Source organism: Cherax quadricarinatus, chromosome 16 (assembly GCF_038502225.1).
Source record: "Cherax quadricarinatus isolate ZL_2023a chromosome 16, ASM3850222v1, whole genome shotgun sequence".
Lineage (NCBI taxonomy): Eukaryota > Metazoa > Arthropoda > Malacostraca > Decapoda > Parastacidae > Cherax > Cherax quadricarinatus.
Window position 1 is genome coordinate 8,897,758 of NC_091307.1, and position 26,031 is coordinate 8,923,788.

The 26,031-nt window shown below is 42.2% G+C and overlaps 1 protein-coding gene across 2 annotated transcripts in view; it reads left to right on the forward strand.

The window, feature by feature from the left end:
- Positions 1 to 20,516, forward strand: part of LOC128688859 (acyl-coenzyme A synthetase ACSM3, mitochondrial) — a 44,292-nt gene extending 23,776 nt beyond the window's left edge. Inside the window, exons 5-13 of one of the 2 annotated variants that reach the window (XM_053776867.2) lie at positions 611 to 785; positions 2,086 to 2,268; positions 3,016 to 3,139; positions 3,284 to 3,482; positions 4,076 to 4,194; positions 4,794 to 4,887; positions 12,582 to 12,717; positions 17,302 to 17,521; positions 20,212 to 20,516. In XM_053776867.2, the coding sequence (XP_053632842.2) occupies positions 611 to 785; positions 2,086 to 2,268; positions 3,016 to 3,139; positions 3,284 to 3,482; positions 4,076 to 4,194; positions 4,794 to 4,887; positions 12,582 to 12,717; positions 17,302 to 17,521; positions 20,212 to 20,313 (1,352 nt within the window). In that variant the 3' untranslated portion in view covers positions 20,314 to 20,516. The remainder of the gene's footprint in view (positions 1 to 610; positions 786 to 2,085; positions 2,269 to 3,015; positions 3,140 to 3,283; positions 3,483 to 4,075; positions 4,195 to 4,793; positions 4,888 to 12,581; positions 12,718 to 17,301; positions 17,522 to 20,211) is intronic. The other variant, XM_070085382.1, reaches the window with a different exon arrangement.
- Positions 20,517 to 26,031: the final 5,515 nt, after the last annotated feature.

Here is a 26,031-nt window from a genome sequence, read left to right on the forward strand (position 1 = left end):
CAAGTTTGCAGCCAAAACAAGCAAAGTAGCAGCGCTTCAATAAAGGAGTAATGTTGCTCCGGGAATCTGAAGGGGTGAATTGCCTGCAGACAGCAAAATAATATCTGGTGAATTTATGCAGCCTCTAGACATATTAATAATATGAAAATAAAGAAAAATATATTAGATTTAACATTAAATGCTTACCTTATATTGACTTAAATAAGTAATATACCATTTTCTCCATTTATGTTATACGAAAAGAGAAAAGTAACGTTTCCGTATACCTTAACAGCTTGATGTGACAGAGATAAAAAATACAGTGAATCACTATTTTCCGTATATATACCGAAAAAGATACCATAGTCAATAAAAAAATCATGCAGACCAATGTAATAAGATGAGTAATTTTCAGGAACGATTAGGTTAGGTTAGGGTTGTCAGGAAATAGTACAAGAGTTTCCTGACACGGGTCTTAGTTGTATGATCACCCACAGCTGGAGCTTTGGGTTATCTGACCGAGGCTTTCCGCTGGCTTATCGGTCCACCCCTTAAAAAAAATGGTTAAAATTACTACCTTTTTTTTTTTTTTTTCTTTTTCTTTTTTTTTTTTTTTTTTTTTTTTTTTTAGGAACGATTTTCTCAGCCGGAACGACATTATTAACGCCAGGGGATATAAGACACCGCCTTGTTGAGAGTAAGGCAGACTGTTTGGTGTGTGATGCCGCCATGGCTGCTGCCCTTCATACTCTCACCCAGTCTCTACCTCGCAGAATAGTCGTTACAGACAACAACCAACATGTTGGGTGAGTATCACTAAGATCATGTGATACACAGCAGCAGTCTTGAGAGTAACTTGACGATTAGCTACCTTCAGAGAAGTGAATCAAAGATTTGTCACCTTCATTGATGAGAACATTTAATTAATGTTATGCAAATCCTCTGATAAGTTAGCTAAATTACACTAGTTTATTTTTACGTAAATCTTAGCAAGGTTAGGATTCCGTGCTAGGTTTGGTGCAAAACTCATTGTTAACTTAGTGTCTTAATGTTGATGAAGGGCTCTTGATTCATAAAATTGGAGCTAACATACCCTTTTTAAATCTAACCTATTGCCTCTCATGACCTAGGCGCTATATGACCCCTACGTTTCTCCATGAATATAATAATACTAATATTATACTGTGAAGTTGTACACCCGCAGGGCTCAGAGAGAGCCTAAATTTTGCTGAAAAATCCGCAAAAGAACATAATAGAACGTAATTCATCCCTTGATACTACGAATCCTAATGTGGAAAATACTGTATATATTTTCCAGAAATTCAGTAATATGTAAATAGATGGCCATACTGTATTTATTAATATTTGTCATAGAAAACGGAAAGCCTGCGTCTGCGCAGACGAGACTGGCCATCTTGGTTTTTTAATTTTGTACAAACGTTGGTGTAATGGGAAGAATTTTTCGTGCTCTAGAGGTTAAAATTGTGTTGACACCTCTCAAATAGGAGGCGAAATTGGTGGATATGCATTCCTTCATAACTTGAGATATCAGACGACTGGACAAGACAGCTCCAGGAACCTCAGATAAGCTCTCTAGATTTGTGTATAATTCTGGCCAGTGTTTTCATAATTTTAGTTAGTGAGGTTTTTCTGAGTATGATACAACTTAATATCCAGTCAAATTGGTGAGTGATATTAAGATATATTTTCCTTCTGTTATGTAATTGTGTATATATATAACCATTTATTATTTTTAATATACAGTCCACAAATTTATATATTTACCAGTATTCCTGGTGATGTATTTTTCATTTGATAATAGGTCCAGAGCAACTTGTGGATATGACAGTGGTAGGTATCGAAGGGGGACATTTTTGCTACCTAGGTGTCCCAAATTCCTACTTGTCTATGTAACTCTGATAAATAATAATTATCTTTGTTATCATTTACTGTTATGTACATAATGAGTTACATTCAGATAAATGTAATTTTCCACACCTAATATGACAACTCTTTTTTAATCTATTAAACTTAAAAAAAGCATATGGCGTTAGCATTTCTTGTTGAGTCGGTTGTTGAATCTTTAAACATTGTTTGTCGTTGCAGAGAAGGTTGGATATCATACCAAGATGTACTGAAGCTTAGTAATGGGAAAGCAGTGAAGCCTTGTGTGTTGACTAAAGGGGATACAATAGCGCAGCTCTTCTTCACGTCTGGCACTACAGGCAAGCCAAAGATGGTGCCTCACACTCAGGCCAATTATGGTATTGGTCACATCGTAACTGCCAGGTAACAGCTCTGGTAAAACCTTTCATGTCTATTCTGGTCTCCCGACACCTGCTGCCTTTGTGCACCAGACACTAGATAATAGGGAAATACTGTATAACAATAGTGCATAGCATCCTCAGCTCACACACTGAGGGACCAGACAAATGAAACGTTGAGTATGTTTCCTTACAATTGTGTAAGTCGACTGTTGTGGGTCGCATTCTGGGGGAAAAGATTAAAGGACCCCAACGGAAATAAGACTGACTTTACTAGGTTATAATCCCATCATAACCTTATTTATAGCTAGAGATTGAGATTCTCAAAATATTTGAACAATAACAAGAATGTTGATCCTGTATCAAGGTTAAATAGTGAGGAGAAAATTGTAGACGATTGATAGTATGTATTACATTGGCTCGATGAGTAGCTATATAATTAGATTGTAATATATGAAATGGCCGTAATATCCTAATGATGTAACTATACGCAATGGAGTCTGACAAAGACCCGTTATGATGTATGTTATCCCTTCTTTTTCCACTATCGCTCACAAGGTAAGCATGTAGTGTACTATACTAGCAGGTCGGGTTATACAGGTATACCGGGCTAGACATGCATACTGGGCTATATAACGTATACTGGGTTCTGCAACATATATACCGGGCACGTATTATTATTATTATTATAATCAAGGGGGAAGCGCTAAACCCAGAGGATTATACAGTACCGGGCACGTAAAGGTTTAAAACAAATAATAATCTTTTATAGATATTGGCTTGACCTCACAGAAGAGGACATGTTGTGGAATATTTCCGACACAGGCTGGGCTAAAACTGCATGGAGCAGCCTCTACGTCCCTCTTATGACCGGAGCCACGGCATTTGTTCATCAGGTACTGAGAAGTATGCATTATATTCTTTTATTGGCAGTCATTCTTGATCAAGTGGTTAAAACAAATTGCAACCCGTTCTCCAAACGTCGTATAACACCAATGTAGCACTTCCTCACAGATATAATATAGTTAAAATAATTGCAGATGCCTCGATTTGATGGTGCCGAAGTATTGAGGACCCTGAGTGAGCACCCAGTGACAGTACTGTGTGCACCACCCACAGTGTACAGGGCACTGCTGCAGTATGACTTGTCTCGACACACTTTTCCTGCCTTGAGACACTGTGTGAGTGCTGGTGAACCACTCAACCCTCAAGCTATGCAGCTGTGGACACAATATACAGGTGTGTAAATGTTACGTCAAGCCACCCCTTCAAGCCAGGTGAAAGACTTGGCATCCATTGAAAGCGGTCTACCCTTTTCTTCCATACAAAACCTTCCAGGTGTTGTATGACCCCCTTTACGGGAGGACCTTGAGGGGTATACATGTACAAACCTGGTTTAAAAACTTGGGCTGTATTATATATAAACTACCTTAAAGCATTTGATCAGTAAGATTCTCATAATTCAGATTTGTAAACTGAAGAGAACAATAGGTATATCTTGCTGCTTCATAATAAAATGACTCTGGAGAATCTCTTACTCGGACTCAGTCTTGGAGGTGGTAAGTATAGTGCCAGCACTCTGCAGGAGTGGGAATATTGCAGTTCGGAGGGTCATTTAAACTTTGATTATTTTTTTACACTTGGCAAAGCTGCTATGGCATGAATGATGGTAATTTTTTTTTTTTTTTTGCGGACCACCCTACCTTGGTGGGAGACTGCCGGTGTGGTACACTTGCAGGTGTATGTTCATACAAGTAGGAAAACTTGAGAACTTACCAGTAGAAATATTTATATACATGTATCTATACATTTATAATTTCTCGTCTTTCAAGGTCTTCCAATATATGAGGGATATGGGCAGACTGAAACAACACTTTTGACTTGTATATCAAAAGGAATGCAACTTCGACCAGGATCCATGGGAAAAGCTGCACCTGGCTATACAATAAAAGTACGATATACAACTACTACTTAACAATAATGAAAATATTGCTGTTGTTATTATTATTATTATTGAATTTACGAAGAGGTGTGGCATAATGGAACTGAAGAATGTGTGTGACGCTGGATAAGGAAGCAGTGCGTGCCAATTATTGTGAATCCTTCAAGGGGCCTTGATGGTAATGAAAAGTTCTTGATCCGATGACTTGGAGCGACTCCATTTTTTATAGGACTCAGATCAGATTACATGTCATTCCCCAGGCACTGTATGACACTTAGGGGTTTAGCGTTTAAAGACACTTGTCCATGTTTGATCCTGCTTCGGTTCTTTTAGTTTCGAGTTTAAACACTTGATTACTTATGGATTTAATTATATAGTGTTTGTTGTACATGTAAAGAGATGTGATGGAGACAGCCATGGGTGGTAATCTAAATTTGTAAGTAGGCTGAAGCAAAGGCTTTACCTGTAAAATATACTCTATAACAAAGTAAATCAATCTGATTGATTAATCACTACAATTAGGGGAGCAATTTACTAGATACGAATGAACTGATAAAATAAAAAAAAAAATATTGCTAACTAATGAAACTGTACGTTGTCACCCTGAGGTGATTGATGACAAGCAGCAGGAGCTGCGACCACACCAGGAGGGTTACCTCGCGGTCTCTCTTAAGGAAGGTCACCCCGTGGGACTCTTTAAAGGTTAGCACTCCCGTGTTTCTTCATGTATTGTCCACATATATTTCAAATTATTGAGAAGCTAGCAAATTTATGTTTCTCTGTTCTGGACATTTTCACAGCACTCCGTATCCAACACCTCTTCATATAAAATTATACTTCCACACTATTTGAAAGTTTCTGACCTGTTCTTTATTCTCTCTTGCTTCCTTAGTGTCACACAGTCCAACACTAGCACACGTGGTTACAGTGTCACACAGTCCAACACTAGCACACGTGGTTACAGTGTCACACAGTCCAACACTAGCACACGTGGTTACAGTGTCACACAGTCCAACACTAGCACACGTGGTCACAGTGTCACACAGTCCAACACTAGCACACGTGGTTACAGTGTCACACAGTCCTACACTAGCACACGTGGTTACAGTGTCACACAGTCCAACACTAGCACACGTGGTTACAGTGTCACACAGTCCAACACTAGCACACGTGGTTACAGTGTCACACAGTCCTACACTAGCACACGTGGTTACAGTGTCACACAGTCCAACACTAGCACACGTGGTTACAGTGTCACACAGTCCTACACTAGCACACGTGGTTACAGTGTCACACAGTCCTACACTAGCACACGTGGTTACAGTGTCACACAGTCCAACACTAGCACAGGTGGTTACAGTGTCACACAGTCCTACACTAGCACAGGTGGTTACAGTGTCACACAGTCCTACACTAGCACACGTGGTTACAGTGTCACACAGTCCAACACTAGCACACGTGGTTACAGTGTCACACAGTCCAACACTAGCACAGGTGGTTACAGTGTCACACAGTCCAACACTAGCACAGGTGGTTACAGTGTCACACAGTCCTACACTAGCACAGGTGGTTACAGTGTCACACAGTCCTACACTAGCACAGGTGGTTACAGTGTCACACAGTCCTACACTAGCACAGGTGGTTACAGTGTCACACAGTCCAACACTAGCACACGTGGTTACAGTGTCACACAGTCCTACACTAGCACAGGTGGTTACAGTGTCACACAGTCCTACACTAGCACACGTGGTTACAGTGTCACACAGTCCAACACTAGCACACGTGGTTACAGTGTCACACAGTCCAACACTAGCACAGGTGGTTACAGTGTCACACAGTCCAACACTAGCACAGGTGGTTACAGTGTCACACAGTCCAACACTAGCACAGGTGGTTACAGTGTCACACAGTCCTACACTAGCACAGGTGGTTACAGTGTCACACAGTCCAACACTAGCACACGTGGTTACAGTGTCACACAGTCCAACACTAGCACACGTGGTTACAGTGTCACACAGTCCAACACTAGCACACGTGGTTACAGTGTCACACAGTCCAACACTAGCACACGTGGTTACAGTGTCACACAGTCCAACACTAGCACACGTGGTTACAGTGTCACACAGTCCAACACTAGCACACGTGGTTACAGTGTCACAGTCCAACACTAGCACACGTGGTTACAGTGTCACAGTCCAACACTAGCACACGTGGTTACAGTGTCACAGTCCAACATTAGCACAAGTGGTTACAGTGTCACAGTCCAACACTAGCACACGTGGTTACAGTGTCACAGTCCAACATTAGCACAAGTGGTTACAGTGTCACAGTCCAACATTAGCACAAGTGGTTACAGTGTCACAGTCCAACACTAGCACACGTGGTTACAGTGTCACAGTCCAACATTAGCACAAGTGGTTACAGTGTCACAGTCCAACACTAGCACACGTGGTTACAGTGCCACAGTCCAACATTAGCACAAGTGGTTACAGTGTCACAGTCCAACATTAGCACAAGTTGTAATAAAGTTGGTAGAATTACCGACAATATGTAAAGTAAAAGGACACAAGTGCAACTAATGTGACATTTATTGTGGCAACGTTTCGCTCTCCAGGAGCTTTATCAAGCCATTACAAACAATACATGGACACAGAGGGTATATAAAGGCTCAGAGTGAGGTGAATACTAGTGAGGTACCATTTCGATGTTCACTAGTGGTAGTAGTAGTAGTAGTAGTAGTAGTGGTAGTGACAAAAGTAATACAATATGGTAGAGCAATTAATTCGTACATGAGTAAAAGGATATAAAAGCTATTACTTGGGTAACATAAAAATAAGTTGGACAAATATAAATTGGAATGAGGCAGCTTGTTTCAGTGTTCACTCTCTGTGCTTTGTGTAGTATAACAGGAGAGACTATGTGATGGCAGGGTTTACTGTTTTCAGGAGGATTCTTGCTAAGACTTCGGAGATGGTGAAGCTGCCGTTGTTTTGTTTAATTGTATTCGAAACAGCGATCAGTGCTGATTCAAGGCACTTGCGTGTGCGGAAATTATTTTCTTTTATCACTAATTGGGCGTCTCTGAATTTCATAAGATGATTGGTGGAATTTCGGTGTTGTACACAGGCGTTGTTTAAGTTGTCGTTCCTACATGCGTATATGTGTTCATTGAGGCGGATGTCAAGGTTTCTTGCTGTTTCACCTACGTAGATCTTGTCACAGCCTCCACAGGGTATAGTGTAAACTCCTGCATTGACTGGTTCGTGGTGCTTGGTTTTTGTCCTGGTCAGATCCTTTATTGAAGTGGTAGAAGCGATGGCGACTCTGGTGTTAGCTTGTGAAAGTACTTTTGAGACGTTTAGTGCAACCTGGCTGTTTATCGGAAACCCACCAATAAAAATGATCTCACACACTTCTATTCCAGTCAAGATACCAAGACCAAAAGAGGCATCATCATCGGGTTTTTCCTAAGAGCATACCGAATTTGTAGTCCTGAGTTTCTTGACGAGGAATGTACTTACATTCACCAAACATTCACTGAGTTACAATTTCCTTCTTTTTTCATCAAAGACTGCAAGAAAAGAGCTCTTCAGATCATCAATTCTCCACGCATCAACACCGCTCCCAACAAAGTTATAATTCTTCCCAACAGCCAGGTTGCACTAAACGTCTCAAAAGTACTTTCACAAGCTAACACCAGAGTCGCCATCGCTTCTACCACTTCAATAAAGGATCTAACCAGGACAAAAACCAAGCACCACGAACCAGTCAATGCAGGAGTTTACACTATACCCTGTGGAGGCTGTGACAAGATCTACGTAGGTGAAACAGCAAGAAACCTCGACACCCGCCTCAATGAACACATATACGCATGTAGGAACGACAACTTAAACAACGCCTGTGTACAACACCGAAATTCCACCAATCATCTTATGAAATTCAGAGACGCCCAATTAGTGATAAAAGAAAATAATTTCCGCACACGCAAGTGCCTTGAATCAGCACTGATCGCTGTTTCGAATACAATTAAACAAAACAACGGCAGCTTCACCATCTCCGAAGTCTTAGCAAGAATCCTCCTGAAAACAGTAAACCCTGCCATCACATAGTCTCTCCTGTTATACTACACAAAGCACAGAGAGTGAACACTGAAACAAGCTGCCTCATTCCAATTTATATTTGTCCAACTTATTTTTATGTTACCCAAGTAATAGCTTTTATATCCTTTTACTCATGTACGAATTAATTGCTCTACCATATTGTATTACTTTTGTCACTACCACTACTACTACTACTACTACTACTACCACTAGTGAACATCGAAATGGTACCTCACTAGTATTCACCTCACTCTGAGCCTTTATATACCCTCTGTGTCCATGTATTGTTTGTAATGGCTTGATAAAGCTCCTGGAGAGCGAAACGTTGCCACAATAAATGTCACATTAGTTGCACTTGTGTCCTTTTACTTTACATTAGCACAAGTGGTTACAGTGTCACAGTCCAACACTAGCACACGTGGTTACAGTGTCACAGTCCAACATTAGCACAAGTGGTTACAGTGTCACAGTCCAACACTAGCACAAGTGGTTACAGTGTCACAGTCCAACACTAGCACAAGTGGTTACAGTGTCACAGTCCAACACTAGCACAAGTGGTTACAGTGTCACAGTCCAACACTAGCACAAGTGGTTACAGTGTCACAGTCCAACACTAGCACAAGTGGTTACAGTGTCACAGTCCAACACTAGCACAAGTGGTTACAGTGTCACAGTCCAACATTAGCACAAGTGGTTACAGTGTCACAGTCCAACACTAGCACAAGTGGTTACAGTGTCACAGTCCAACACTAGCACACGTGGTTACAGTGTCACAGTCCAACATTAGCACAAGTGGTTACAGTGTCACAGTCCAACACTAGCACAAGTGGTTACAGTGTCACAGTCCAACACTAGCACACGTGGTTACAGTGTCACAGTCCAACACTAGCACACGTGGTTACAGTGTCACACAGTCCAACACTAGCACACGTGGTTACAGTGTCACAGTCCAACACTAGCACACGTGGTTACAGTGTCACAGTCCAACACTAGCACACGTGGTTACAGTGTCACAGTCCAACACTAGCACACGTGGTTACAGTGTCACAGTCCAACACTAGCACACGTGGTTACAGTGTCACAGTCCAACACTAGCACACGTGGTTACAGTGTCACAGTCCAACACTAGCACACGTGGTTACAGTGTCACAGTCCAACACTAGCACACGTGGTTACAGTGTCACAGTCCAACACTAGCACACGTGATTACAGTGTCACACAGTCCAACACTACCACACGTGGTTACAGTGTCACACAGTCCTACACTAGCACACTTGGTTACAGTGTCACAGTCCAACACTAGCACACGTGGTTACAGTGTCACAGTCCAACACTAGCACACGTGGTTACAGTGTCACACAGTCCAACACTAGCACACGTGGTTACAGTGTCACAGTCCAACACTAGCACACGTGGTTACAGTGTCACAGTCCAACACTAGCACACGTGGTTACAGTGTCACAGTCCAACACTAGCACACGTGGTTACAGTGTCACAGTCCAACACTAGCACACGTGGTTACAGTGTCACAGTCCAACACTAGCACACGTGGTTACAGTGTCACAGTCCAACACTAGCACACGTGGTTACAGTGTCACAGTCCAACACTAGCACACGTGATTACAGTGTCACACAGTCCAACACTACCACACGTGGTTACAGTGTCACACAGTCCTACACTAGCACACTTGGTTACAGTGTCACAGTCCTACACTAGCACACGTGGTTACAGTGTCACACAGTCCAACACTACCACACGTGGTTACAGTGTCACACAGTCCTACACTAGCACACTTGGTTACAGTGTCACAGTCCTACACTAGCACAAGTGGTTACAGTGTCACAGTCCAACACTAGCACACGTGATTACAGTGTCACACAGTCCTACACTAGCACACGTGGTTACAGTGTTACACAGCCCAACGCTAGCACACTTGGTTAGAGTGTCACACAGCCCAACACCAGCACACGTGGTTATAGTGTCACACAGTCCAACACTAGCACACGTGGTTACAGTGTCACACAGTCCTACACTAGCACACGTGGTTACAGTGTCACACAGTCCAACACTAGCACACGTGGTTACAGTGTCACACAGTCCTACACTAGCACGCGTGGTTACAGTGTTACACAGTCCTACACTAGCACACGTGGTTACAGTGTCACACAGTCCTACACTAGGACACGTGGTTACAGTGTCGCACAGTCCTACACTAGCACACGTGGTTACAGTGTCACACAGTCCAAAACTAGCACACGTGGTTACAGTGTCACACAGTCCTACACTAGCACACGTGGTTACAGTGTCACACAGTCCTACACTAGGACACGTGGTTACAGTGTCACACAGTCCAACACTAGCACACGTGGTTACAGTGTCACACAGTCCTACACTAGCACACATGGTTACAGTGTCACACAGTCCTACACTAGGACACGTGGTTACAGTGTCACACAGTCCTACACTAGCACACGTGGTTACAGTGTCACACAGTCCTACACTAGCACACGTGGTTACAGTCACACAGTCCAACACTAGCACATGTGGTTACAGTGTCACACAGTCCTACACTAGCACACGTGGTTACAGTGTCACACAGTCCTACACTAGCACACGTGGTTACAGTGTCACACAGTCCTACACTAGCACACGTGGTTACAGTGTCACACAGTCCTACACTAGCACACGTGGTTACAGTGTCACACAGTCCTACACTAGCACACGTGGTTACAGTGTAACACAGTCCTACACTAGCACACATGGTTACAGTGTCACACAGTCCTACACTAGGACACGTGGCTACAGTGTCACACAGTCCTACACTAGGACACGTGGTTACAGTCACACAGCCCTACACTAGGACACGTGGTTACAGTGTCACACAGTCCTACATTAGGACACATGGTTACAGTGTCACACAGTCCTACACTAGGACACGTGGTTACAGTGTCACACAGTCCTACACTAGGACACGTGGTTACAGTGTCACACAGTCCTACACTAGCACACGTGGTTATAGTGTCACACAGTCCAACACTAGCACACGTGGTTACAGTGTCACACAGTCCTACACTAGGACACGTGGTTACAATGTCACACAGTCCTACACTTGCACAGTGGTTAGTGTCACACAGTCCTACACTAGCACACGTGGTTACAGTGTCACACAGTCCTACACTAGCACACTTGGTTACAATGTCACAGTCCTACACTAGCACACGTGGTTACAGTGTCACACAGTCCAACACTAGCACACGTGGTTACAGTGTCACACAGTCCAACACTAGCACACGTGGTTACAGTGTCACACAGTCCTACACTAGCACACGTGGTTATAGTGTCACACAGTCCAACACTAGCACACGTGGTTACAGTGTCACACAGTCCTACACTAGCACACGTGGTTACAGTGTCACACAGTCCTACACTAGCACACGTGGTTATAGTGTCACACAGTCCTACACTAGCACACGTGGTTACAGTGTCACACAGTCCTACACTAGCACACGTGGTTACAGTGTCACACAGTCCTACACTAGCACACGTGGTTACAGTGTCACACAGTCCTACACTAGCACACGTGGTTATAGTGTCACACAGTCCAACACTAGCACACGTGGTTACAGTGTCACACAGTCCTACACTAGCACACGTGGTTACAGTGTCACACAGTCCTACACTAGCACACGTGGTTATAGTGTCACACAGTCCTACACTAGCACACGTGGTTACAGTGTCACACAGTCCTACACTAGCACACGTGGTTACAGTGTCACACAGTCCTACACTAGCACACGTGGTTATAGTGTCACACAGTCCTACACTAGCACACGTGGTTATAGTGTCACACAGTCCTACTCTAGCACACGTGGTTACAGTGTCACACAGTCCTACACTAGCACACGTGGTTATAGTGTCACACAGTCCAACACTAGCACACGTGGTTACAGTGTCACACAGTCCTACACTAGCACACGTGGTTACAGTGTCACACAGTCCTACACTAGGACACGTGGTTACAGTGTTACACAATGCTACACTAGCACACGTGGTTACAGTGTCACACAGTCCTACACTAGGACACGTGGTTACAGTGTTACACAATCCTGCACTAGCACACGTGGTTACAGTGTCACACAGTCTACTATTCAAGGCTAGTCTAAAGTATTCCGCTCTACTATGCCCACCGAAACCGCCGTACACTTCAAAATTATCCCACACACGTCTCAGTTCTTATATTACTTAATACAGTATTAATATAGAATAGACAGGGCTACAAATTTCATTAATTTCAGGGTATTTGTCTGATGAGAGAAAAACTTCACAGGCGTTCGTGGGTGACTACTACGTTACAGGTGACAGAGGTTACTACGATGATGACGACTACTTCTGGTTTGTTGGACGAGCTGATGACGTTATTTTATCTGCTGGGTCAGTAATGCTTTCACACCTGCTGCTTTGTGTACTTCATACAGGTATAAATACACTCTTATTATAGGTTTCTTTAACCTAGGATAATGAAAGTCAACTAGTACGTATAGCATATTTCCAGTGGACTTCCGCCTCCCACCTACAGGATGAGACCGTCAACAGTCAATTATCATCTTATACCTGGAGAGTGTCAGGGATCAACGCCCCCGCGACCCAGTCCATGACCAAGCCTCGCGGTAGATTAGGGCCTGATCAACCAGGCTGTCACTGCTGGCAGTAAGCAAACCACGTACCAACCACTGCCTGGATGGTCAGGTACTGACTTGAGGTGCCTGTCCAGCTCCCTCTTGAGGACAGCCAGGGTTCTATTGGTAATTCCCCTTATGTATGCTGGGAGGCAGATCATGAATCTTGAGCCCTGACATTTATTGCTCCATAAACAGGATCAGCAAGTGCAAGGATTGTGTGTAATAACTGGGGTGACAGTAATTGCGCTTATTTACTTGGGATTCCAAGTGTTCATGGTTTCATACATTTACTGTGACATACTTGTTCTATGACAAATTAACAAATGTGTGAGGAGAGAGAGAGGGTTGGGTGGATTGCATTTTTTTTTTTTAGACTGCAAGGCGTTTAATACTGTACCATACAAGAGGCTGGGCCCATAACTTGAGAAGTCAGGTGGGAATCAAATAGTATCTTAGGGAAAGGGGGAAAAAGTGACTGTCGGGACAAAGATGTCAAATTGGGGAAGTTTCTAGCGGGGTTCCGCATGGATCGGTATTGGAACCAGTATTGTTTCTGGTTTATGTGAATGACATTCTAAGTGGGACTGATTCAGATGCATACATATCGGATGATGTAAAACTAATGAGGAAAATAACAGATGAAGAAAAGGAGAGGCTCCAAAGGGATCTGTACAGATTACAAGCGGTCAGACAGGTGGTTGCTTGAATTCAACCCCAGTAAATGCAAGGTCAAGAAGATTGGGGAAGTAAGAAAATTGGAAACAGGGTATAGGCTAGGGAGACAGAGGCTGCAGACTTTGCTCAAAGAGAAAGACCTAGGGGTATATCGCCGAGGCTCACAAAAGCTGAATAACCTCAGCAGCCAATGTTCGTCTGGCAAATCTAAGAGTAGCTATCAAAAATCTCAGCAAAAAGTCATTCTGGATCCGTTATACAATATACGTTAGGCCCACTTTGGAGTAAGCAGCACCAATATGGAACACAGACCTGAAAAAGCATAGCAAGAAAGTGCAGAGGTATTCAACTACTATTTCAGGTTTTCAAGAAATTATATCATAATCTTATAAATATGACAAGTAGAAGAAAAGTAACCAATAGCCACATTAATGATGAATTTGCCCAGATGCTTCAGCAACATGAGGAAGGTAAGACATAGTAGTTACTGCTCTGTAATGAAAAAAATAATTGGCATATGCTTTGAATGCAGTATTCACATTAGTTTTATTATGCTACAGTATGCATATATATATTTAGGACCGTTTCTTATTCCAACATCCCACCGCTGCCACCATTTGTGGTAAGGGTTCGTGGAGATATGAAGGTTGGAGTTAAATACACTTGTTGGATGGTAACACTATATTGCAGAGTGTGAGAAGGGAGAGCCCAAACTGCCTATCCTGAGGCGGGCTTGGATTACGGGGAACTGAGGCCTAGGGAGCGCATCCCACGCACTCATGCGGCATCATGTGACGTCACACAAACTAGTCACTGGGCCTTGCCAGGGGTCGTGTATGTAAAACATATGGGTGGTACTGACTATGATACTCAAATAACATATACATATACGGGATCAGCAACTATGCTGACACAACAAGGGTAATTCCTGAGCTAAGGGGCATGAGCTATAAGGGGAGGCTAACAGAATGGAATTTAACGATATTGGAGGACAAAAGAACCAGGAAACAGACATAACATACAAATAACTCAGGGGAAATTGATTAGGTAGACAGGGACAGGCTGTCTGAGAGGCGAGAAACCAGCTCGGGGACACCGTTGGAAGGTAGTCACATGAGATACAGGGATGTTTATAAGTATTTCTTGTCTCAGAGTGATGGAGACAGGCTTCGTACTCAGTTTTAAGAACAGGTACGATACGGTCCACGATTGTTAAAAGGGAATGAATCTTTAAGAGGCGGGGCCAGGATCTGAAAATCGATCCCTGTAACCATAACACACACATACACGCGCACACACCGACACCATGAAGGTTAACAAACCTTTTAATATGGTGGAACTCCAGTGTTTTAACTTAATTGGTTCTTAAGTGGTGTTTGAACTGCGAAAAGTTCGATGTCCGAAACAATATTTCCCAGGCTTTAATTATCAGCCTCACACACTGGAGGATGTTGAACTGACTCTTTCAAAAGTCTCTTAGTTAAGTCAGTATCAGAGGTCACTTCAAAGCACTTTTGAAACGGCTTTCCGGTATTTTTTTATACAAACTGAATGTTAAACAAGCCAGCGCGTTCGGACTCCAGAAAAAAAAAACGTTCAAAGACCGGGTCAGTTTTTCTGAACAAAATTGTTCGGATTCTGTCCGGTACGTTCCAACACCGGGGTTCCACTATATCTCATACCTGGGGTATACCTGGAGAGGGTTTAGGGGCTCAATACCCTCGCGCCGTTATAGAAATACAGTGACTTACATCAACCAAATCTACGAATGGGACACTCAAGGCAGGTGAAATTGCCGACCTAGAAAATGTACAGAGAACTTTCACGGCGCGCATAACGGAGATAAAACACCTCAATTACTGGGAGCGCTTGAGGTTTCTAAACCTGTATTCCCTGGAACGCAGGAGGGAGAGATACATGATTATATACACCTGGAAAATCCTAGAAGGACTAGTACCGAACTTGCACACGAAAATCACTCACTACGAAAGCAAAAGACTTGGCAGACGATGCACCATCCCCCCAATGAAAAGCAGGGGTGTCACTAGCACGTTAAGAGACCATACAATAAGTGTCAGGGGCCCGAGACTGTTCAACTGCCTCCCAGCACACATAAGGGGGATTACCAACAGACCCCTGGCAGTCTTCAAGCTTGCACTGGACAAGCACCTAAAGTCAGTTCCTGATCAGCCGGGCTGTGGCTCGTACGTTGGTTTGCGTGCAGCCAGCAGCAACAGCCTGGTTGATCAGGCGCTGATCCACCAGGAGGCCTGGTCACAGACCGGGCCGCGGGGGCGTTGACCCCCGAAACTCTCTCCAGGTAAACTCCAGTTCAACAAGGAGAAATTTCAACTACTCAGATTTGGAAAACTTGAAGAAATTAAAAATGTGTCAGGGTATACCACAAATTCTAACCATACAATAGAGCGGAAAAGTAATGTGACGGACCTGGGAGTGATAATGTCAGAGAATCTCGCCTTCAAAGACCACAACAATGTATCTACCTCATCCGCTAGGAAAATGATAGGATGGATAATGAGAACCTTCAAAACTAGGGACGCCAAGCCCATGATGATTCTCTATAAATCGCTTGTGCTCTCTAGGCTGGAATACTGTTGTACACTAACGGCCCCGTTCAAGGCTGGCGACATTGCAGACTTGGAGAGTGTACAAAGAACTTTCATGGCACACATAAGTGCGATAAGGCACCTAAACTACTGGAAACGGTTGAAGGTCCTTGATCTGTATTCCCTCGAACGCAGGCGAGGGAGATACATGATAATATACACCTGGAAGGTCCTGGAGGGATTGGTACCAAACTTGCACACGAAAATCACTCCATATGAAAGCAAAAGACTCGGCAGGAGATGCAACATTCCCCCGATGAAAAGCAGGGGCGCCACGAGTACACTGAGAGACAATACAATAAGTTTCCGGGGCCCAAGACTGTTCAGTTGCCTCCCAGCATACATAAGGGGGATTACCAATAGACCCCTGGCTGTCTTCAAGAAGGCACTGGACAGGCACCTAAAGTTAGTACCTGACCAGCCGGGCTGTGATTCGTACGTCAGCTTGCGTGCGGCCAGCAGTAACAGCCTGGTTGATCAGACCCTGATCCACCATGAGGGCGGGGGTGTTGACCCCCGAAATCCTCTCCAGTTAAGTTGAGTGGGATGTGAGGAATATGAATTAGTCCTTCACTCGTTGGTAATAAGATATAAAAGTATTTGTTAATTAATATTCCACTCGTTTCTTATAGGGTTTTACAAACTTTCATTCTTACACACATATTAGCTTTACTGTCATCTCTTATGATGGGTATGATTACCATAACAATTATTGGATTTTTTTTCTTTCCTTATACTTGTCTTCACACGTACACACACACAATATACATCTAATTCACAAATAACCCACACTTGGAGAGAAGACTTTACACTACGTTTCTGTCCTGCCCAGGACCATTATCATGTCACAAATGTATGAGAAAGTAAAGCCCAGAAGACAGGCCGGGAAGAGGGATGGAGGAAGAAGGAAGTAGTAGTAGTAACAGCAAGAGAGTATCAGAAGTAGTAGTACATCGTCTTAGGTTTCTTCTTTGAGTGTGAGTTATTTGTGAATTGTTCATGCTACGGCATTCTTAAAGTACATTTATTTCTAGCTATCGCATTGGACCATTCGAGGTAGAATCTGCGTTGCTGGAGCATCCTGCTGTGGCGGAGTCAGCAGTGGTGTCGTCCCCTGACCCTCTGAGGAGTGAGGTAGTGAAGGCCTTTGTTGTCCTCGCTGATGATTATAAAGACTGTGATCCCCAGACCCTGGTAGTGCAGCTTCAGAACCACGTCAAGACCACCACAGCGCCATACAAGTACCCTAGAAAGGTATAATAATAATAATAACAACCTTTATTTCTACATGTACAAGGTATACAGACCTAGCAGACATCAGTAACATTATACAGAAAGCCCTTGGTTACGCAGAGCATTTCGGGTAATTAGGTTAATTTTGTACCCAGGATGCGACTTCCACCAATCGGCTAACACCCAGGTACCTATTTACTGCTAGGTGAACAGAGACAGCAGGTGTATAAAGGAAACACTCCCCAATGTTTCCACCCGTACCGGGGATCGAACCACGGACCTTATTGTGTGAGTTGAGTGCGCTACCAACCTAGTTACCGTTCATACGCTGATAACCTTCAGAATAAGCAGTTGCAGCTATTTTTTTTTTTGGGGGGGGGCTCAAGTCTGTGTACCCCCGTACACCCTCCTGTTTCCCAGATGTTGTATGAGATTATCACTTAACTATGAATATAATAATGACTATAATGTGGCCTGGTAGGAAACACTCTCACCTCAGTGTCCGTGGTTCAATCCCCGGCCGGGTGGGAACACTAATTGTTTCCTTACACCTGCTGTCCCCGTTCACCTAACAAGCAAGTAGGCACGAGGGTGTTAGTCGACTGATTTGGGTTGCATCCTGGGAGACAAGATTGAAAGATCCCAGTGGAAATAAGACAGTCCTCGATGACGCACTTGACTCTCTTCAATTATCCGGGGTGGCTAACCCTACGGGGTTAAAAATACCAACAAAATCTTAATTAACTTTCTCACCGGTACAGTGAAGTGGGGAACCTCAGTGTATATGACCGAGAAGTATCAGTAGTTATTCCTGGCCGGGTGAGGCTACAGCAGTCTCACCCACTACTTGACCGACCAGTCACCTTACCACACATTCATAAATTACAATCATATCTTTTTTCTTTTTACGAGAAACTAAAGAATTCCTGTTAAGACTCATTGCGGACCGACAATCTGGCCCTGGGCTATAATTTGTCCGCCCTTACTCTATATACTCCCACATTCTTTTCCGCAGGAATATGTATATAGATTAAATGAAGAGGTGCAGCTTTTATTTTCACAACGTTTCGTCAGCACAGAGCGAAATTCCCATCATCCTGGAATGTTATGGATATGTTCCACAACGGAGCGTATGATAAAACGCTCAGAAATGGTTTCAAAAATGCAACGAAACAGAGTTAAATTCAGATGTATAGGTGTAGATTTGACCATTTTATTTGTAAAATAGTTTAACATTTTTATCCTTGTTAAACCACGTTAACAAATTTGTAATAAATAATATTATATATAATTATGTGGCCACAGACATACATGGGAATTAACAATATCACAGCATAAACAGGAAAAATTCTAAGACTGCCTACGAGTTACTGCCTTTAGACTTTTTTCTAACAGAGGCGACTCTCATAATGTGCCTTTTATGCTTTCTAAACAGGAGTCAACACCTTCACATTGCCGATCGTCGGCAGCTGGATTTTAGATTTAGATTTTGCCACCAAAGTGGCTAGTTTATTGTACACTCCATATCCATCCTGTGGACGGTAGAGCAAGAGCATATGGATACTCAAAAGGCCTAGGAACTAGGCCCCAAAAGGTTAACATGAATACATATGACTTAAGAAATCGTAATGACACGATTGCAAATCCATACCCGGCCGGGGGTATGGTTTATGAATACATATGGATTTATATCTACATGTTTATAGTTCAATTATCTGTTACAAGCAAATTTAGGAAATTTGCTTCGTATATCTGGTATCTTATTTTCATTAATAAGATATCTTCACATGTCACATAGGTTATTATACTGTCTATCTCTGTATTCCTCAATAAGTGGACAATTAAGCACATAGTGTTCAAGACTAAGCCTGGCCACTACAACATCAGTCAGTCTGTTCACATTGCAAGTTGCTCCATAAACATACTTATCTATGTTCATGTTATCATAGTGGGTTATAGATCTACTCAGGCTTCTAACTGCATTCCTATAATAATTTTCATTATTTACTTCTCTCCTAATATTATTCCTAATGCTAGACACAGATATACCAAAGTTATATTCTACATTCTCCTTCTGGGTACTCTTCTTGGCTAACATATCAACTTTATCATGAAGGAGTAATCCAATGTGTGATGGGATCCAAAGCAATTGTACATTAATTCCTTTGTCCCTGATTTTTGAGTATCTATGCCTGGCTTCTCCAATGAGCATGTTGTTGGAGTCATTATATGAGTTAAGAGCATTCAGTGATGACATAGAATCAGTAATGATGATAGAGTCAAGCTCAGTGTCATAAGTTAGCTTTAGCGCCATTAGGATTGCAAACAGTTCAGTGGCAGCTGGGCCCGATGGAAACTGACAAAAAAAAAAAAAGTTTATTCTGCGACTACAGTATGTCAATTTTTGATTATTATGGATAATACCTTTGTTCTATAAAGAATAATTTGCAAGATAATTCGTCTAAGTGGTTTTCTCCCCATATTACTTAATAATAGTCAGATATTGCATCTATCTTTCGTTTATTCTCCCTTGAAAGCCTGTTCCGAAGAATCCCGTCAGAACTTATAAGGCAAAACAAGAGTACAAACATAATAAATTACCATTCAAAGAACGTCACCAATGTTTAGGGTATTTTTAACTGTAAAATAAAATTACTAATAAGTATTTTTAGCAACATTATTTTTAATACTGTATTAAATTCTGGCTACAGATTGAGTTTGTGGAGTCTCTACCAAAGACAGTGAGTGGTAAGATACGCCGGGTGCAACTGAGACAACAGGAGTGGCAAACACACCACACTTCTAAAGTCTGAGAGTGGTATATTACAAACCATTTTGGAAAAATACCCTGACTTTGCCCACTGTAAATAATGCATAAACACACTTTTTTGCGTGTGTGTGCAACCTAATTCATGTCTGCATAAATAAGTCATTGAAATTGTGACCAGATATAAACATGTAAATAGTTCGTTACCACTGTAACTTGTTCAATTATCAAAATTTTGCGGCCCAGTTCCTGGACACGTCATGTGTTTCTGTAATCTTTTGATTACCGCCTACAGGATGGGTATGGGGAGCATAATAAACTTATTAAACAGCAACCATTCTAATCTGAACCATGTAGTACTTTTACATGGTGACTGCATAAAGTACATACACTGTATATTTGTAGCATAAGGGCATTTATATAGGCAATGCAGTAGGCGTAATGGCTAGTCCTGCTCAACGTTCAACAGTTTCCACTCATATGAAGTATTTATCTAATCTGTTGTCAAGGTTGTCTAAGGTGTTAACTCAGTGACGCGACGCTATTTGGTAGGTGTTCTACTCATCAACAACTCTTCTGAGGCTAAATGACCCCCACATATATTTAGCATTTTTCAGTATACTACTACTACCACTACTAATAATAAACAGTAACTCAATTACCAAAGCTAGTACTTTTCTAAATCCTTTCTAAATCTGAATTTGTTGACTTTGACTCCCAAGACAATGTAGCAGCCAGCTTACATTTATAACAGGTGATGAAAAATAGGTGATACGCCTTGAGAACTCTCAGAAACCATCATCTCAGAAAGTCTTCAAGCCACCATTGCATCAAGAACTGTTAACCTTAATTTTTAAAACTCTGCAAGATGGAGGTTTCTTTCTAACATTAACACTCGATGTCTTAAAACATTGTAAGAGGAGCGATGTTGTTAGCATTATGAAGTAACTGAACACTTGTCAGTGGAAATGGAGACAGCCACCTGGAAACGTAAATTAAAACAGAAATAGAGGCGGTATATTTCGACCTCTAAGCCCCTCAAGGAAGGTTCATTGATGCTGGTGAGGGGCTCTTGATCTAGAGAATTTGATCTGTGCTGCAGTTCCCTGAATTAAACCTGAATACCTTTTACATCCCATCCACAGGCGCTGTATAATCCTACGGGTTTAGCTTTTCACCTCTTGATTATAATAATCGATTATAATAATGGACTTAAGTTAAGATTTCGACATATGGTTGTACAGGGTGTGGTGATAACAAGATGTGGAAGAAGACACGTACGTACAGTTAAAAAACATACATTTATGACACTTTCCCCACGAATGGCATTTTCAGTCCTAATTAGGACTGAAGAATTGTGAAAAAACGCACCGCTGGGATATTTTACTGATGTTTGTTACTTGATGCTGGTGAAGGTTTCTTGAAAGATGACACTGGAACTGCTATCTTACCCTTCCTGAGGTCCAGAATGAACACCTTCAAACAATATTGTTTTCTTGAATAATTTTTAATACCCTTTCCTGTGTAAAGAATATTTTACAAATTATAACCTTAATTTTTCAAAGAGGTGGGTTGGTAAGCCAGTCAGATGATCATAACTTCCATCTGCGAGGTGCAACGCTGTGTGACCCTGGTGGGATTAGCGCTTAGTGTTGATTATTATAATAACAACAATCCAGCTGTGAGATCATCATATGACTAAGACTCGCCTCAGGAAACACTTGTCCCGTTTCCTGACAAACCTTACCTAAACTACCCCCCCCACAACACCTCCCTCTCCCCCACACACCCCGGTACTCTCTCTATTTGTTTTTCAAAGAATCTTGAATGTTGTGTCGTGACACAGACTGTATTTTGGATCCTGTATGGTAGAACTTTCTTTACTTCCAATTTTTTTCCCCAATCGTTGTATTCCGATCGTCTTTTTTTTATTAAACCGTAGTTTTTTGTATTTAGCGTTCTTTGTATTACAACTTTTTTTTTTGTATTTCTAAAAAACCTGGTATTCCATTTTTTTTTGTATTTCTGCCGTTATTTTAGGTATCCTAACGTTATTTTTTTTTATATTCCAACTGTTTTTTTTGTATTCAAATTATTGCTGTTTGTATTCCTAATTTTTTACTCCATTTCTTTTGTATTCCTACTGTTTTTGTATTTCTACCTTTTTTGTATTCTGCCGATGTTTTTCATACGTTTACCACTGACTATATATTCTACCATTTTTTTGTATTCCTTGTGTTTCTTTCCGCTGTTTGGCCTTTGTATTCCTCCTGTTGTTTTTATATGCCTACCGTTTTTTATCAGTACTGTCCTTTTTGTATTCCTACTGTTGATTTTTATGCGTCCATTTGTAAGACAAAAATACGATCTTAGGACATCTATTAAGTTGTTTCGCTCGTCAGGGCTTTATCAATTTAATGATGACTCTGGCGGGGAAAAAGTCTCCTTAATAAATGTCTAAGTGCTGCCTTTGTCTCTGACATGCGTGCGAGTGTTTAACACACATCACACACTAAGTGTCCGTGGTTCGATCCCCGGCATGGGTGGAAACATTGGGCATGTTTCCTTACACCTGCTGTCCCTGTTCACCTGGAAGTAAGTAGGTACCTAGGCGTTAGTCGACTGGTGTGGGTCGCAACCTGGGGATGGGGGAGGGGGGTGCACCGTAGCCACCATAATGACAAAAAAAAATCATTCAAGAACGTATGACCAGTCTTGCAGTTTGTATAAATCTGTTAAGAGCCTTTCAATGTCCTCACCGATTTTCTCATCATTAGCATTGTAATAAAGTTGGTAGAATTACCGACAATATGTAAAGTAAAAGGACACAAGTGCAACTAATGTGACATTTATTGTGGCAACGTTTCGCTCTCCAGGAGCTTTATCAAGCCATTACAAACAATACATGGACACAGAGGGTATATAAAGGCTCAGAGTGAGGTGAATACTAGTGAGGTACCATTTCGATGTTCACTAGTGGTAGTAGTAGTAGTAGTAGTAGTAGTAGTAGTGGTAGTGACAAAAGTAATACAATATGGTAGAGCAATTAATTCGTACATGAGTAAAAGGATATAAAAGCTATTACTTGGGTAACATAAAAATAGGTTGGACAAATATAAACTGGAATGAGGCAGCTTGTTTCAGTGTTCACTCTCTGTGCTTTGTGTAGTATAACAGGAGAGACTATGTGATGGCAGGGTTTACTGTTTTCAGGAGGATTCTTGCTAAGACTTCGGAGATGGTGAAGCTGCCGTTGTTTTGCTTAATTGTATTCGAAACAGCGAATACAACGGCAGCTTCACCATCTCCGAAGTCTTAGCAAGAATCCTCCTGAAAACAGTAAACCCTGCCATCACATAGTCTCTCCTGTTATACTACACAAAGCACAGAGAGTGAACACTGAAACAAGCTGCCTCATTCCAGTTTATATTTGTCCAACCTATTTTTATGTTACCCAAGTAATAGCTTTTATATCCTTTTACTCATGTACGAATTAATTGCTCTACCATATTGTATTACTTTTGTCACTACCACTACTACTACTACTACTACTACTACTACTACCACTAGTGAACATCGAAATGGTACCTCACTAGTATTCACCTCACTCTGAGCCTTTATATACCCTCTGTGTCCATGTATTGTTTGTAATGGCTTGATAAAGCTCCTGGAGAGCGAAACGTTGCCACAATAAATGTCACATTAGTTGCACTTGTGTCCTTTCACTTTACATCATTAGCATTACATCAGCAAACAGGGTTAACATTTGATTCCATCCCCACTGGAATCTGACGCCAAATGACTTCGAAAAGGCGATAAATGACATGCCCATGCACTCTGCCCCAGGCCCAGACTCATGAAACTCCGTGTTTATCAAGAACTGCAAGAAGCCCCTATCATGTGCTTTTAATATCCTATGGATAGGGAGCATGGACACTGGGGTTGTCCCACAGCTCCTTAAAACAACAGACATTGCCCCACTCCACAAACGGGGCAGCAAAGCAATAGCACAGAACTACAGACCGATAGCGCTAACCTTCCATATCATAAAAATCTTTGAAAGGGTTCTAAGAAGCAAGATCACCCATCTAGATACCCATCAGTTACACAACCCAGGGCAACATGGGTTTAGAGCAGGTCGCTCCTGCCTGTCCCAACTACTGGACCACTACGACAAGGTTCTGGATGCACTAGAAGACAAACAGAATGCAGATGTAATATACACAGACCTTTGCAAAAGCCTTTGGCAAGTGTGACCATGGCGTAATAGCGCACAAAATGCGTGATAAAGGAATAACAGGAAAATTCGGTAGATGGATCTATAATTTCCTAACAAATAGAACACAGAGAGTAGTAGTCAACACAGTAAAGTCTGAGGCGGCTACGGTGAAAAGCTCTGTTTCACAAGGCACAGTACTCGCTCCCAGCCTGTTCCTCATCCTCATATCTGACATAGACAAGGATGTAAGCCACAGCACCGTGTCTTCCTTTGCAGATGACACCCGAATTTGCATGACAGTGTCTTCCACTGAGGACACTGCATGACTCCAGGCAGACATCAACCAAATCTTTGTACGTGAACGGTATACAATACCAACAAGTTGAAAAATTAGACACATGTCTATGTCCTGTGAACCAAGATGCCATGATGTTGCAGTGTCTGACAAGTTGTACAATGAAGATACCCAGATGTTGCACATGTGTATAATTTTTTAACCAAATCTTTAAATGGGCCGCAGAAAACAATATGAAGTTCAATGATGAGAAATTTCAATTACTCTGATATGGAAAACGTGAGGAAATTAAAACTATATCGGAGTATAACACAAATTCCAACCACACAATAGAACGAAAAATTAATGTAAAAGACCTGGGACTGATAATGTCAGAGGATCTCACCTTCAAAGCCCACAATACTGTATCAATTGCATCTGCCAGAAAAATGACAGGATGGATAATGAGAACCTTCAAAACTAGGGATGCCAAGAAAGTGATGACACTCTTCAGGTCTCTTGTTCTATCTAGGCTGGAATATTTCTGCACACTAACAGCACCTTTCAAGGCAGCTGAAATTGCTGACCTAGAAAATGTACAGAGAACCTTCACGGCGCGCATATCTGCGATAAAGCACCTCAATTACTGGGGCCGCTTGAAGTTCCTCAACCTGTACTCCCTAGAATGCAGGCGGGAAAGATAAATGATTATATACACTTGGAAAATCCTAGAGGGATTAGCAGCCTAGTTGATCAGGCCCTGAGCCACCAAGAGGCCTCGTCACAGACCGGGTCGCGGGGACGTTGACCCCCGAAACCCTCTCCAGGTATGCTCCAAGTATAATCTCATTCACATAAACCAGAAACAGTACAAGTATTAATACCGATCAGACAAGTACTTCTCGAGAATAAAAAAAGGCACAATACAATGACCGGAACAATGCACAGATAACCCTCACATAGGAGAGAAGAGCTTATGACGACTTTTCGGTCCGACTTTGACCGATACGTCGTCGTAAACTTTTCTCCTAAGTGTGGGTTATTTGTGTATGGCTTCTGCTCCTTCTTGCAGAATTCAAGGTGATATCTTCAACGGTTCCATTACCTTTAAAAATATCGCGGTCCATCAAAATTTTCTTTACCTCTCCCCACGTTGTATGCATTGTTTCCAGTACCTGTCGGTGCACCCTGTTCCCTAGGCTTGCTGGCACTGCCCTTGTTGAAATCGTTCGAATGTGTATGTGTGTGTATATATTCACCTATATGTGGCT